At 59.4% G+C, this 16,131-nt stretch overlaps 1 protein-coding gene across 7 annotated transcripts in view; it reads right to left on the bottom strand.

The window, feature by feature from the left end:
• WNT7B (Wnt family member 7B) overlaps positions 1 to 16,131 on the bottom strand; it is a 123,687-nt gene that overhangs the window by 47,324 nt on the left and 60,232 nt on the right. The window contains exons 4-5 of one of the 7 annotated variants that reach the window (XM_067698381.1): positions 7,485 to 7,566; positions 3,461 to 5,947 (exon numbers count right to left, since the gene is read on the bottom strand). The exons of 4 other annotated variants lie outside the window; for them this stretch is intronic. In XM_067698381.1, coding sequence (XP_067554482.1) covers positions 5,916 to 5,947; positions 7,485 to 7,566 — 114 coding nt within the window. In that variant the 3' untranslated portion in view covers positions 3,461 to 5,915. Of the gene's footprint in view, positions 1 to 3,459; positions 5,948 to 7,484; positions 7,567 to 16,131 lie in introns of those variants that run through there. 2 more of the 7 variants (XR_010932699.1, XM_067698379.1) reach the window with 2 other exon arrangements.

Below are 16,131 nucleotides of genomic sequence, written 5' to 3' on the forward strand. Positions count from 1 at the left end.
CGCGAGCCCTGGAAAAGCAGCAGCTTTGGCCTCCGACGCCCGCCGTGCAAATCCCAGCGCTGGCCCTGAGGCCCGGGGCGCGTGACCGCCGCTACCAGCTGATTCCCCACCTGGCAGAACAGGGTGAGGACCTCCCACCCCAGACAGGGGCCGGCAGGGCCGTGGTGGGTGTTCCCCTGCGGCAAGCGCGCCCTCCCGCCCCCCGGCCTAAGCTCTGCAAAAATCAGGGCTGAGTCTCGGGACCCCAGTCGTGCCTCCCCGGCCCTTAGGGCTCTCTGTGCCCAGCAGGCGGTATGAGCGTGCGGGGCACGGGCACACAGGAGCAGAGGAGAGGCGCTGGGACCTGTGCAGTGGTCAGGCTGCCAGAGAGGAAACGGGAGACGGCTGCAGCCCCCGAGGGTTGCATCCTGCACGCCCTCCCTCGCGGTCCCATCAGACCCGAGTCCGCCCGTCAGCCCAAGACCTCGTTTGTTTCTCCAGTGAGGCCGTCATCCCTGAGCTCCTCCACTCCCGGCTCTGAGCCCAGCCCTCCTTCCTTCCAAGGCTCAGACCAAATCCTCGGACCTCCCTGCCACCCCTTTCTCTCACCCTGCAGTCCATCCGTCAGCATATCCTATCGGCTCTACCTTCCAGAGGTACCCCGAAGTGGGCGCTCCCGGCTCACACCCCACCAGCCGGTCGCAGCCACCTCCTGCCCTGTCCTGGGGGCCGCAGCCACCGCCCTCCCTCTCCTGGGGGCCGCAGCCACCGCCCTCCCCCTCCTGGGGGCCGCAGCCACCGTCCTCCCCCTCCTGGGGGCCGCAGCCGGCCCTCCCCCTCCTGGGGGCCGCAGCCACCGCCCTCCCTGTCCTGGGGGCCGCAGCCACCGCCCTCCCCCTCCTGGGGGCCACAGCCACCGCCCTCCCCCTCCTGGGGGCCGCAGCCAGCCCCACTCCTTGTTTCCTCCCTGGCTTCCTCTCAGGCCCCTCAGCCCTCAGCCTCTGCCAGCAGGCGATGCTCACAACCTTCACACGGTCCCCTTGTGCCAGAACAGCCACCCGTCCCTCCAGCCTCATCTACCCTGCGGGCCCCCGAGCACAGCTCCTCAGAGAGTTCCTGCCTCCGTGGTTGCTTCCCGTGGCTGCGATGCAGTGGTGGGTCCAGGGGGCACCTGCTCGGTGGTCTGTGTTGCTCACGGCTGTGTCCCCAGCACCCACCACGTAGCTGACGGGTGTGGGCAGTGGGTGCCTGTTCCAGTGGGGGAGCTTGGGACCCCCGAGGGCCTCCAGGCCTGCTCCAGCCCCAGGGCCCTCCCTTGCTCTCTTGACCACGGTTTCCCAATCTGTGAAATGGGCACAGACCTCTCCACATCCTCAGCCACACCCTGGAACCTGGGCACCTGGGAACCTCGTCACTGTACCCGTGTGGCCATGTCGATGTTTCTGGATGGAGAGACTGAGGCCCAGAGCGGGGAAGGGCTGACCCGGGGCCCCAAGACCTGGACACAGTGACCCTCAGTCACTCAAAGCAGCCTCCCTAGAGAGGCCCTCTGGGGAGCCTTCTGCCTATTGGCCCAGCTGCCTGTGCTGGGAGCAGCCTCTCTAAGCAACGTGGGGGCAGGTTCTCCCACCCGCTCCACGGCCTCCCCGTCCAGGCCTGGCCCTGGGCAGCTGTGACCCAGGGGCTGCAGGGAAAAGGACTGGGGCTCCGCGGGCTCTGAGGTGGTGTGAGCAGCCCCTGGGCTCAGCAGACCGTTCCAGGACCCTGTCCCTTCCAAGGCCCCAGGGAAGCAGCTTCCGACGGCATGAAGGGTCAGTGGCCTCATTGTACAAGTGGGGACACTGAGGCAGGGGGAAGGGAACAGCTGGAAGCCCAACGGGGAAGCAGTGACCCTCCACGGGTGAGAAGCCCAGAAGCTACCCCGTGGACCCCGCTCTCTCTGCTGGGCCAGGCCTCCGGCTCTCCCAGGTGCTCTCGCCGCAGCAGTGATGAACGTGGGTATTGCCCAGTGAGTCCCAAAGTGTGGTGTGTGGAACCCCGAGGGGCATGAAAGCTGGACCACAAACGGGCGCAGGAAACACCACCCAGAGCACAGAGCCATGGGTGTGGAGCCACGACGGTGACAGGCCAGGCTGTGGGCGAAGTGGCTTAGGAGACGGGACATCCCCAGGGAGCCACTGCTTCCTGGCAGAGCCCTGCTGGCCCCCGTCCTCACGGGCAGCGATCCTGGCCGTGTCCTTGCCGTCATCCCAGGAGACAGGTGCGGCCAGACCCCAGGCTCTCTCTCTGGCTCTGAGCCTCAGTTTCCCCAGTGCTCTCTAAATCCCAGCCCCGTGCTCCTGACTGGGGGTGGCTCTGAGTCAGGGAAAGAAGCCCAGGGGTCTTCACGAGGCCCACCTCTCAGCCTCTGGTCCCCCAGAGCCGACCAGCCCAGACAGGGCACGGGGCCCTGGGCAGCAGCGGCTTGTGCTTCCGGGACAGGGGTCGCTGGCGGGAGTCCTGGGGTAGGGGCTGCAGCGCCCTGACTCGGGACGCCTGGGGGGCTGACCCTCCTATTCGCCGGCAGTGGCACACGGGTCAGCCGGTCCAACAGCAGACGTTTCCACCCCATTTATGCAACCAAGGCAAAGCTTTCAGAGGTCAGTTCTGACGAGGTGACTGGGGTGACATGACTGTGAACATGCTCGTAAACTCAGCTAGAAGTTCAGCGCGAAGACAAAATGATTTGGTTTTGCAAAACGATGTGTCCAGCGGTACAGATTCTGGTGTTAAAAGCAATGTTCCGGGCTTCCCTGGTGGCGCAGTGGTTGAGAGTCCCCCTGCCGATGCAGGGGAAAAGGTTCGTGCCCCGGTCCGGGAGGATCCCACATGCCGTGGAGCGGCTGGGCCCGTGAGCCATGGCCGCTGAGCCTGCGCGTCCAGAGCCTGTGCTCCGCAGCGGGAGAGGCCACAGCAGTGAGAGGCCCGCATACCGCAAAAAAAAAAAAAATCAGGAGCTGTGGTGATCAGCCTTTATATGTGTTTTCACATGTGCCCCGGCCAGGGCTGAACAGCCGAGGTTCTTCGAGGACACGGCGGCGTTGCATAGAAAGTGCCCCAGCCCTCGGGGCACATGCCGCCCGCTGCCCCCTGTCGCCCTTCAGCCCCAGAGCCGCTGGAGCCATGCTTCATGACTCAGCCCAAGAGACCTACGATGCTCACAAGTGTTTGGGGAGTGAGATTTCTAAATTTCACTTGCAATTCACCAGAAATTCTCGGTCAAGTATTTCAACAAATAGAGCACCAAAAGCTTCAGCGTTCAAAGCCTTTACAGAATTGCAAAGATTCGGAATGCAGCCTGCAAACCAGAAGACATTAAAATTCATCCCCAAGGGAGGAGTCGATCCCATTCGCCGGTGGGAAAGCAAAGGGTGACGAGGCTTCATTCTGTAATTGTACAGTTGCCCGTTGGCACAGCCTGACGTGTGAGAAGCATCTGGGGATGGGGTTCCTATTGTTAATTGGGTACATTTTTTTTAATTCAATTTTATTTATTTATTTTTTATACGGCAGGTTCTTATTGGTTATCTACTTTATACATATTAGTGTATACGTGTCAATCCCGATCTCCCTAATTGGGTACATTTATAGTCTGGATTGAAATGGGCCACAGTTTTGCAGCATCTAAATTTGAAGAATCATTAAAAAGAATCATAAGTGGTAGACAACTTATTTGACAAGATGTGTCTCTTACGGTTTGTCTTTAGCTCTTGGATATTTGCACCCTGAATGGAGGCCAAAAGGCAGTGTCTGTGAGAATGTTTGGGTCGAAATGTTTACACAAAATATTAGAATTTAGAACTTCCTTTGTTTATAGAATTTCTTCTGAGCTTACCAGGTCCCCCAGCCCCGTAGACAGAGAATCTTCTCAACTAAAACATTGTGACCTGCAGAGAAGCATTGAGCAAAGGTACCAATACATTCACATCATAAGCAGCTTTGAAGATTATTGGAACTGATGGAAATAAACCTTAAAAATAATAAGACCATGTTTTTTAAAATGCACTGTGGAGAGAAATTCCAGGAACAAATAGATGGGGCTCAAAGATGTGAGTGTGACCAAGAATCAACATTCTACATGTGTTATTTTTTTAATGTTCATAATATTTGGGACAGGCTTATTTTTTTAAGAGGCCTTAACGTACACTGATACAATTTATTTAAATTATTTCAGAAGTAATTGTTAAAAAAATTTTTTTTGAATATAACTGTTTTATAGAACCATCATTACCATAAAACGATTTTGTTTGTTCAAACAACTGATAATTGAAATGATTTTTAGTGTCCCCCATCCTTTCAAAATGTGTCCTTGTTTGGACGATAAAATTATTTGTTCCCCAACTTTGGCCTGCCCAGGGGCCCAGCCCCACTTCCCACTCTGCCATTAGCTGGACCCTCTGCCCCTCCCTGGGCCTGGACAGTCCCTCATCCTGCTTGCTCCATGGGATGCTGGTGACCTCTGTCCCTCCCCCGGGGTCTCTGTCCAACCCCCTGGGGCAGTGCCCGGGCCGGAGGGGCTTGAAGGCTTCATCTAGGGCTGGACTGTCTGGGTCTGCTCCTGGCATCTCCCCAGAACAGGCACCTGGCATCTCTCAGCCCCTGGTCATGCAGCCCAGTAATCTCCCGTTGGGAGCTTCTGTGACTCGATGACCACTGGGCACCGTGTTCCCAGCTACCGGCCCCGATCCCACGCTTTCCATGTATGGACTGTTCAGTCCCACAGCCCAGTGCGGCCATGGCTTACCCTCCTCTTGCAAAGCACAGAGGGGTCACGGTCACAGCAGGGGCTCCAGAACTCACTTTCTTGACCACTACGCTACCCTGCCCGTTTCCATAGAGATGTGAGTGGCCAGTGTTAGGCCCACCTGACAGTCCTTCGTCAGTAACTCCCTTTTGTCTCCTCTTGACTTAAACCTCTGCTCCATTATCACCTCCTCCAGGAAGTCCTCCTGACCTTCAGGAAGGGCTCCCTGGGCCCCTGGGTGTCCCTCATCAGGGCCCTGCCAGAGAGGAAGCAGGGAGGGCTTCCTGGAGGAGGAGAGAAGCAGGCACTTTGTCTTAGAAGGTGAGCGGGAGTCAGCCTGGCAGAGAAGGGAGCCGAGGACCCAGGTGGAGTCTGAGGTCAGAGAGGGCTGCTAGAGAGTGGGGGTGGGAGACTGGAGGAAAGGCAGGAAGTGAGGCCGGGTCTCTGGCAGAGGGAGGCCCATGTCTGAGCAGACCACCAAGGGGCTGTGCCTGGCCGCCTGGCTTCAGATGCGCGGCAGGTGCAGCTTCTGGTAGAAAATGAAGGAACAGCTGCTGGCCGGTAAGCCCACACCTGTGACTGGCTCAGGCAGTTTCTAATGTCCTCCTGGGGAGCCTGGGTGGACTCACTGGACGTAACAAATGATTCTGCCAGGCCTGCTGCGCGCTGTCCCGCCGAGTGGGGAGGGGGCTCCGCCCTGGGCTGGCCTGGGCTCGTCTCCAGGTCTGCAAGATGAGGAGCTGTCCACAGTCACGGGGAGCCCGGTGGCCCCCGCCCAGGAGCACAGCTAGTGCTGGAGAGCAGCGGCCTACTGCGTAGCCGGCACCCACCAGGGGCCTCGTGTCCCTGGCTTGGTGAAGCCTCGCTCCAGCCTCAGATGGGTTGTCTCTTAGTCAAGGGAACGGATGTCCTGAGAGGGGCTTGTACATTACAGAGATCGAGAAGGGCCCACCAGGGTGATCTCCCTCCAACCGCTGTTCCCTCCAAGCCCAGGAACCTTCCATGGCTCCCCACTGACCAAAGAACAGAGTCTCAACTCCCAGGCCTCGAGTTCCAGGGGTGTCAGGATGCACCCCTTCCTCTTTCTCCAGTCTTATTTCTTTCACAAAGCACCAGGCTTTCTGGATGTTTCAATCTGCTCAACGCCAGCCGTTCACCAGGTCGACGGCCCGGCCTGGGAGAAAGCTGGGGCCGGGAGACAGGAGGAACCAGGTCAGGAACCCCCGTTACCTCCTGCACCTGTGTGCCTGGAAAGTTACATCCCTCGTCCCTCAGGAGACAGGGAGACACCTGTGAATTAGGACAGAGGCGCCCGGAAAGCTCTCCTCCCGGCCCATCTCCACCACCTCAGTGGGCTGCCTGGCCCATGCTCACTCCTGCTGGCCTCAACATTCACAGGTCTGCCCGGCACTTTACAGTTTGCAGAGGGCTTTCTGCCCATTGACTGACCTGGCCTCACTCCCTCTCTGGGCAGGGCTGGGACCCAATTTTCAGGTGAGGAAATAGAGGCTCAGAGAAGGAGTGACCTGCCCGAGGTGCCACAGGGACGCGGCTACCCTCCTCCCCCTCCCCCCGAGACTGCAGTGGCATTGATGGGGACTCTGTCTAGAGTGGCCCCAGGAAGCCAGCAGTGGGAGATGTCCACCTCGGCTGCCACAAGGCCTGGTCTGGCTGATAAAATGGTTAATGTTCAAACCACATCAAGGAATTCCCCCCTCCCCACTCCCCCCCTGTACACACACTCACCACAAGCCTGAGAAACAAAACCAGACTCACCAACATTGGGGAGATGAAGAGGGGGTCCCCCTCCCCCCACGACCTGCCACCCAGGGGCCCACAGGGGCCTGGAAGTCACTGCCAGGTAACATGGGGTGAGCAGAGCAGACACCCCAAAAAGCGGGCCAGCTGCAGGCAGAGCCATTTTTACCGTGGCATCTCTTAAAAATAACATTGGCCGATTTTCTTCATTAAAAAGAGTATTACACAAGGCTGACCAGAAAGCTACAGTAATGCACAGTACACAAGCCTGCAAAGCTACAAGAATCAAGACAGCACGGTATCAGTGAAAGAACAGACACATAGATCAGCGGAACAGAACAGAGAGCCCAGAAATAGACCCCCATAAACATAGTCAGCTGACCTTCGATAGAGGAGAACAGGCAACGCAATGGAACAAAGAAAAGTCTTTTTCAACACATGGTGCTGGAGCAACTGGACAGCCACATGCAAAAAGAGAATCTAGACACAGACCTTACAACCTTCACAAAAAGCAACTCAAAATCATAGGCCTCTATGTAAAGTGTAAAACTAGAAGACTCCTAGAAAATAACACAGGAGAAAACCTAGATGATCTTGATAATGGCAATGACGTTTTAGACGTCGCACCAAAGGTGTGATCCGTGAAGGAGATAATCCATTAGCCGGACTTCATTCAAATTAAACACTTCTGCTCTGTGAGAAGCAATGTCAAGAGAAGAAGACGAGCCACAGCCTGGGAGAAAATATTTGCAAAACACATCTGATAAAGGACTGGTATCCTAAATATACAAAGAACTCTTAAAACTCAATGATAAGAAAGCAAAGAGATCAATTTTAAAAATGGACAAAACTTCTGAAAAGATACCCCCACCAAAGATGATAAAGAAGCATATGAAAAGATACTCATCGTCGCATATAATCAGGGAAATGCAAATTAAAATAACAATGAGATACCAATACGCACCTATTAGAAGGGCCAAAATCCAGATGACCGACAACACCAAGTGCTGGCGAGGACGTAGAGCAGCAGGAACTCTCATGCGTGGCTGGTGGGGATGCAAAATGGTGCAGCCACTTTGAAAGACGGTTTGGAAGTTTCTTACCAAACTAAACATACTCTTACCATATGTTCCAGCATCCACTCTCCTTGATATTTCCCCAAAGAAGTAGAAAACGTGTCTACATAAAAACCGGCACCTGGATGTCTCCAGCAGCTTTACTCACAACTGCCCAAACGTGGAGGCAACCAAGGTGTCCTTTAGCGTGTGAATGGATAAGCAAACTGTGGTCCCTCCAGACAACGGAATATTATTCAGTGCTGAGAAGAAATGAGCTATCAAGCCATGAAAATATATGCAAGAAACTTAAATGCATATCGCGGAGTTAAAGAAGCCAATCTGAAAAGGCTACGTAATGTACGATTCCAACTCTACGACATTCTGGAAGAGGCAAAACTATGGCGACAGGAAGACCAGTGGTTGCCAAGGACTGGGGGCAGGAAGAGGCGGGGTGGACAGGGGGAGCACAGAGGATTTTTAGGGCAGTGAAAACACTCTGTATGATACTGTAATGGTGGACACATGTCATTATACATTTGTCCAAACCTATAGAATGTATAACACTGAGTGAACCCTAAAGTAAACTATGGACTTTATGAATGATAATGTATCAATACTGGCTCATCAATGATAATAAAGGCACCACACTAATGGCAGATGTGAACAATAGGGGAAACTGTAGGGGGTGTGGGGAGTGGGGTATATGGGAACTCTATACCTTTTTCCTCAGTTTTTTTGTAAACCAAAACTGCTCTAAGAAAAAAGTCTATTTTTTAAAAAAGGGGGTGCATTACATGAGTTACAACCACACACAACAGTGTGGGAGAACCTCGTAAACACCATTTTTGTCTGTTGATGCCTTCTTTTGTTTCCAGCTTCACTGAGATACCACTTACCCTAAAAAGTGTACTATTTAAGACACACAGTGTGAAGTTTTGATAACGTACACTTCGTGTTGTGATTACCCTGATCCAGCTATCCCGCCCCTCCCACAGTCATTTTCCTTCACAAACACAGAGTCGGACACAGAATCCAGAGAGCTGAGGGGACAGGCCGTGTGACCATCCCTGTGAGGGATAAAGCGGGAGGGAAGTGCAAAAGGCGGCCCGGGTGGGACCACAGCCAGGAGGGGCTCCGGGGCCTCTGGGAACCAGCCACGTTCTGTTTCTGATCTGGTGCCGCTTACGTGCAGGGTTTGGTTTGTGAAAATTCGTCGAGCTGTACACTTCTGTGTCCACTTTCCTGTGGGTTATACTTCATTAAAAAGTTCCAGAAAAAATAGTGCTTGCGGCAGAAAACTGGAAATCCCAGAAAAGGAGAAGGAAGATGGTTGCTCTTGTCCATCCTCTGCCCACCGGGAGGGGTCCTCGACTTGGGAGGCTCGGGCAGGGGCATCCAGGCCGCAGACCGCACGGCCCCCTAACCCTGCACCTCGGGCCCTGGCCCGGGCAGGGGTCTACGTCCCCCCTGGGGCCCCTGTGTCCCCTGGGGCCCGAGCTCCTGGCCTGCCGGGAGGAGGGTCAGCCGTCCTTGGGAGGGCCTCCCAGGATGGGTGAATCACTGCCTCTTGGAAGGATGTTCTCTTTGTTTGGGAAACACCCACTCGATGCCACTGAGGCCGGGCCCGGGGACGGTGGACTCGGTCCCCACCTCCCAGGGGCTCCCCAGGTTGGCGGCTCCAGCGGTCAGGATCTGGGCGTCGAGGGGCAGGGGCGGGCCGGGGACGCTCTGGGATAGGCACCTGAGCCCTCCCCGGGCACCCCACCGCAGCGGCTCTGCGCAGGCCCCGGGGTGCCCCTCGTCTTCAAAAGGCGGTGGCCGGGCCGGGGCCTGGGCCAGGGCTGGGGCTGGGCGGGTGACATCATGAATCGAGATTTGCCAGTTCCTTCCCGACCTCGGAAACCCCAGCATCCCTCCCCAGGAACTGGCCTGTGGAATTGGCTTTGGCCGGCTGCCCCGGCAGTGCGGGGGGAGGCCCCCAGCCCCACCACCCCCGGCGGCCTGTCCCCGGGGCCGCCTTCCTCGCAGGGGCTCCTGGGGAGCCTGCGCCAGTGTGAGAACAGGCAGGGCCAGCTCCCGCCGCCCCCGCCGCCCCCCTTCACTGCAAGGAAAATAAACAGCTGTCTGCCTTTCTGCACAACTGGAAACCCCGCCGTGGCCCGCGGCCTCAGACCGAGCCGTGGGGCTGAGTCACCGTCCACCGGGTGCGGGCAGCAGGCAGGGGCCCCGGGGCGGCCCCGAGGAGCCCTGCCGTGACCTCAGGCCAGGCCCACCCCTCTCTGCACCCCACACTCACCCCCCGAGCCCGGAGGACGGGGACGCACCCCTCCCGCTGCAGCCCCTGCTCTTCCAAGGCTCAGCTCCTGACCCTCGGCCCCGGCATCCCCCCGCCCCCGGCATCCCCCCCCCGCCCCCCCCGCCCCCCCCCCCCCCCCCGTGGCCTCGCCGCCTGAACCAGAGGCAGGCCCGGTGCTTTGGCTCCCTCCGTGGCTGTGGACGATGACAAAGGTGCGTGCGGCTCTACAATCCAACCAGAGGCCACAACCAGCGAAAGGTCTCACCATAGCAGGACAGGAAAATGGCCATTTCAGGATGATTTTTAACGAAGGTGGAAATGGAATGGGCCTCCCGGTGGGCCTTGGCCAGTCCTCAAGGTGCCCTGGTCAGGTCCTCAGGCTCCGACGCCCCCTGCCTCCCGCCTCTTCTCTCTATTTCCCTCCCTCCCTCCTTCTCTCCCTCCCATCGTCTCCCCTTCCTTCCTTCTTGTCCACTGATAACTTCCCAGTTTCTCCAAGCCAGCTCCCTCCTTATTCCGACCCGCATCAACCTTTGCCAGGCACCTGGCCATCCTTAAGTGCCTACTGTGTGCCGGGCGTGCGCTGGCCCTGAGTCCCTGGGGAGAACTCCAGCCCTGCCTGGGGACAGTGTAGCCAGGGCCCGGCTGGAGAGCCGGGCTTTAGAGCCAGCGACGCTACCTGCTGTGAGGGCCACACGGTGGCTCTCCGCCTAGAGGCTGGTCTCAGGAGAGGCTGGGCCAGGCCTGCCCCTGCAGGAGGAGCCATCCCGGGGTCGGGGGTCCGGGGGTGGGGGTGGGGGGCGGTGTAGGCTTCCCAGGCAGAGGGGTGGGTCCTGGGCAAAGGTTCAGAGGGGTGCTGTGGCTGGAACGTGGCCGCAGGAGAGCGTGCCTTTGGGGCAGGGTGGGGGTGCTTGCCCAGGGGGCAGGAGCTCCAGGGAGACCAGCCAGGGCTGCTCCGAAGGCTCAGCCAGGCTCTGGGGGGGGGGGGGACGAGGGAGGGGCCGGAGGCTGAGCAGAGGCCTGGTGGGGCAGGGAGGATCAGAGGGCAACTGGAGTCCCCGCTGGGTTCCCACGCTGGACCGCGGGGCAGGTGTGGCCTCGGGGTCAGCGAGCAGCGGGAGGCTGGGGAAAGCCGGGTGTCTGGCCGGGCGGCCGCAGGAGCGTCAACCAATTAACCTGCGCTCGCCCAGGGAGATGCTAAGAGGATTTGCCTTTTGTCTGGCTAATTATTCTGCATCTCCACTTTTCCTTTCCTGGGGAGCTCAGGCCCTTCCCAGAGCTTTAATTAAAAGGAAGCCGCTTTCTCAATTACCCCAAGGGTGGGGCAACCGGTGAAAACCCCAGGGGTGCCCCTCCTGGGTCCAAGCAGAGGGTCTGGGGCGTCTTCCCAGGGCGTGGGATTATCACAGGCGAGGATGCTGAGGGCCCAGAGGGGAGCTTCTGTGCTGAGGCCCACCAGCGCTGGCTCTCGGGCCCCTCCAAGCTCCAAGGCATCCCCGGTAAAAGGCGGGAGCCCAGGCAGCTCACAGGAGTGGGGTTGTGGCTGTGATGCGGCCGTGACTGCCTCACAGAGGGGAGCCAGGGACTTTCCCCGGCCCGGGACAACAGGGCCGCTTCCTGGGCCCTACCAGCCCTGATGGGTATGGAACAGGGGTGGGGTCCGGCCTGTGAGTCGCCCCACACCCCCTCCCCTGCCCTACTGGACACACGGAAGGGTCAGAGAATGTTCACGGCTCAGGGGGAAGAGCGCCAGGCCGCGGAGACAAGACTGCTTCCCGTTCTGCCGATGCCATCCCAACCGCAGCCACCAGCAGGCACTGTCGCAGGCCTCGCTCGTCCTCTGCCAGGCCCCTCACCCCGCCTGCCCCGCGGAGCACTGCGTGCGGGAGTCTCTCTCCCCTCGACTCTGCTCCGGGCCCATTGCGGCGTGAGCCCTTGGGTGCCGACAGTAGGACAGCATAGCCCCTCACAGCCACTGGGATGAGTTGGCTGTGGCTGGGCCCCTGGAGCCCCTGCTCCTGCCCTTGTCTGTGTAGCACCTGGGGCTTCCTGGAGGAGGTGACTTGTGAACTGCTCTTACAGGATGCACAGGAGTTCACCCAGCAGAGAAGATTGGAGGGTCACCTCGGGAAAGGAAAAGCAAGCCGACGGGGCCGGGGGAGCAGTGGCACCGGGGAAGGGGGGGCCTGAGGTACTGGGGGTTGGAGAACGGGCCACTCCGGCCACGTTCATGTCCTGTGGGACCCCGGGGAACCACTGGGGCATTCAAAGACCTAGCAGCCACCGAGGCGCTGAGGACGGGGGCCCGGGCCAACCCCTCCCTGGCCCCCAGCACGGTACTACTTGGGCGTGGCGTGGGGCTCCTCTGCCCCGCGCGGGGGGCTGCTCTGCGGCCAGTGCTTCTGTTCACATGTTCATTCATTCCTTCCCCCATGGACGCCTCACGTTCTCCTTCATTCATTCATTCACTGGTCCTTATGTTCACCCACCCCATAGTGCATTCTTCCACTCGCTACCTTTGGGACGTCTGGGGCAGGTGCTGGCTATGCACCCACGGAGGAGAGACCTTCCTGACAGAGCTGACAGCCAGTGGTGGCAGACGCACTGAGAACCCGGGGCCAAGGGCCTGAGAGCGTCCATCGGACCTGACCCCAGGCGTCACCAGGCCATGCCAGGGGGTGACCGCGCTTTTGGGGCTGTCCAGGCTCGGCAGTTAAGCCATGCACACTCTGGACCCAGCCCTTGCTGGCCTCCCAGAGCTCTGCTTGCACGCTGTGGGCACCAACATGCCCACCTGGGCTTTCCTGCCCTCACCCTGGGCTCCGGAAGTCCCTGCCCCATCTCCGCCAGCCAGATCTGGAAAGTTGAACTTGGCCTTAGGAAGCTGGGGGTGGTCCTCTGAGTCCCACAGCCCTGCTTCCCACCAGGCGCTTCCCTCTGGGCCCTGGGTCCTTGTCTGGTTTCTTTGCTGGGCAGCTCCATCCGGCAGGACCAAGCCTTTCTCACTTCCAACCAGGAGGCCTAGGGTCGTGGTGGTATGGGCAGGTGGGCTGCACCGTCGCCTCACGGGGTCAATCAGCACTGAGGCCCCGCCTGTCCATGGGGCACAGGGGACCCGGCTCTGTCTGGACCTCCCCTCTCCATGGGGCGACAGCCAGCAGTGGACAGCAGCCGGACCTCCCGGGAAATGGCAGGCGGGTCTCCCGCCGTAACCCTAGGTAAGCCAGCCCGTACCCGGTAACAAGGCGTCCTTGTACCACCTGCTCTGACCCACGACCTCCGTGGCTAATTAGCATGCCTAAAAGCTCTCAAAGCATTTCTGGAACTTGTCTTTCATGTGACAGTTTCACTCAGGGACATTCGAGCACAGAACCTCGACTTGGGCTTTCTGCCGGGACTTTGGGTCCCTGGCTGAGTCGGGGGTGACGGGACTGGTGCTGAGCTGCTCTGTCCCAGGCCACCCCCAGTTTGCAGAAGCTGAGAGCCCAGTTTCAGGGAGCCTTTGTCTGGGGGGAACCCCTGGGTTGGCAGGCGGGGGCCGGGGGACCAGCGCGGCCTCTCTGGCCCAGGGCAGATGGCGTCCCTCTCCAAGCCTTGCGCACCTTCCGTGAAACTGCGGGGCAGGACTTCCTTCGTGGTTGTCAGACATCTTTAGTAGCAGAGACCTTTTGTTAAACTAAGCCTTCGGTGGGACCCCAGCTTGTAAAAGCGGTCGCGGCCGAGCTGTTCTGCAGGGCCAGGGCGCAGGGCCCAGAGCCTTGCCCCGAGCAGAGCCTGGACCCCTGCTCTGAGCCCAGGGCCGCAGGGAACACGCCCCAGTGTCCCCTGCCCCTCGCTGCCCCCATCTGGAAACAAGGTCTGAGCAGGAAAGGACTGCTGGTTCTGTGCCCGCCCCCAAGGTCGGCCACGCCAGTGATTCAGGCCCCAAGGCCTTCTCCCTGCACACACACTGGCTGTGAGGGGGAAGAGGGTCTGGGATTTAAACCACCGAGAATGCCCCTCCGAGCTCTGCCTGGCTGTGTGCACGGGGATGGCAGGGCCTCCTCTCAGCCTTCTGTTTGATTCGGTTCAAGAGTCATCACGGAGCCCTACGGTGTGCGTGGCTCCAGGACACGATGGAAAGAAGTCCAGCCTCTCGTTCTTCTCTGGAAAGATCTCTTGGGCTCTGAGAATGGGCTTAGGGCCCCAGCATGGTTCCTCCAGCTGGGAGTGTCCCTGGGTCTGGCACTCAGCCCTCTGTTCACTGGGCAGCCCTGGCGTAGAGTAGAGGCGCTCACTGGGCAAAAGTTCCCCCTGAGCTCCTAATCCTGCAGGAAGCTTGAACCCAGCCAGGACCTCGGGCCTGGGGTGGGAGCTACTCTGTTGCTCGGGCTGCGAGACGGGTCTGCTTAGCATCGCTAAGCAGTTTGGTTTTGTTTTTATGTATTGTTGTTTTCTGGTATTTACGGCATTTTCTCATTGAACCAATGTCTGGAAAACCTCCACCCATTGATTGGGTCAACAAAACATTGCTGTATTCCTGCTATGCCCTGGGCCCTGTCACTGGGACTCGCTGGTGACAAGCCAGCAATGGTTGTACATGCCAGTGGAATCAACCGGAAGTCTGGGGGACAAGCTCAGGGAGAGCCAGCTCCAGGGACGGGGCAGACAGCGACGTGGCCTCTGCAGTATGGAGCCCGGGAGGGTCTGTCTGAGCTGGTGACCACCAAGCTGAGACCCAAAGCAGGAGGACAGCCACACGGAGGTGTTCTGGGGACTGTTCCAGGCAGAAGGCACCTCATCCGCCCCACCGGCAGATCAGGGGGCAGGAGGGATACCAGGGGTCACGGGTAGACCCCGGCCAAGTTGAGGGGAACCAGAAGGTGCCGGGCAGGAGGGGCTGGGTGGGGACAGCGCAGAGTCGGGAGAGTATTAGTAGCCACTGTTCACTGGATGTTCAGTCCTCACCAGCACGCTCCTGCTGGTAAGGACCTCACGAGGGAGAGCCCTCGGAGGCGTGGACCGTGGTGACGCTGACCAGCCTGGGGCACATGCTTCTTCGCGAGCACACAGCCCGCAAGTGTGAGCCAAAGCCAACCCGGGCCCACACTCCACCCCAGAGTGGCCCTCACAGCCCAGCCAGCAGCCAGGCCCCGCGGGCTGGGATGCAGCCAGGAGCTCTGCGTTTCTCCCGCAAACCCCAATTCGGGCAGTAACAGCCGCCCTCTGACTTGTGGACTCCCCCACCAACCCTGCACTCTTCTTAGAAGGAGCTGCCTCTGGTGGGCGGGGTCTGGGGAGTCCACCAGCCCAGGTTGTCTGTAGAGGGCTGAAGAGTGGCCTCAGAGACATCCAGGTCCTAATGCCGTGCTTGTACGTGTTTCCTTACATGGTACATGTGATTAAAGTCAGAATCTTGAGGTGGGAGATTATCCCGGATTATCCGTGGGCCCTAAACGCAGCCAAAGGGGTCCTGAGAGGGAGCAGAGGGGCTCCAACACATAGAGGGGCGCAGCCACGTGAAGACGGGGCAGAGAGAGGCGGGAAGATGCTGGCCTTGAAGGCTGGCGTACGCGGCCACAAGCCAAGGATGCCGGCAGCCACCAGGAGCTGGAAGAATTCTCCCCGAGCACCTCCCAGGGAGGTGGCCCCGCCCATACCTCGACTTCGGACTTCTGGCCTCAGAAGTAGAGCCGCCCAGCTGCGGAGGTTGGTTAGAGCAGCCGTAGGAGAGAGTGCCCGGCCTCCTCCTGGGCACCCAGGGAAGGGGCGCCCGGGCTGCATCCTCACTCACTGCAGCGAAAGCATTCCCTGGGGTGGGAGCACCTTGGGGTGTCTTCCTCACGCCCGGGATGCAGAGCAGTAGCCAACAGGGGCAGCCGGAGCGGCAACCCCAAATGGGGCACGTCTGCCACTCCCCACGGCTGACGGAGGCTGGTCTGAGGGCGACTGGGCATCCGGAGCGGGGGGAGACTTCGCGGGAGGCCAGGGTTTCCGTGGCCGCTGAGGGGAGAGGGGCCCGGTGCCTGGGGACAGCGCTGGTGGGTGGGGACCTGGGAGGCTCCGGGGCACAGGGCGGGGGCCGCAGGAGGGCACGCTGGCTGGGGCGTGCGGGGACAGGCCAGCCTTCCCCTGAGCCAGCGCGCCTCAGCCCAGCGTGTGCTGCAGGCCCCAAACCCGCCGCCCGAGCCCTTTTAAGAATAAGAACAAATATTTGTGCTGCGTGTTGTGTGTGTTGGGGTTTAGTTTTCTTCTCCAGGCTAAAAATAGGCGCATCT

Source organism: Pseudorca crassidens, chromosome 11 (assembly GCF_039906515.1).
Source record: "Pseudorca crassidens isolate mPseCra1 chromosome 11, mPseCra1.hap1, whole genome shotgun sequence".
Taxonomy (NCBI): domain Eukaryota; kingdom Metazoa; phylum Chordata; class Mammalia; order Artiodactyla; family Delphinidae; genus Pseudorca; species Pseudorca crassidens.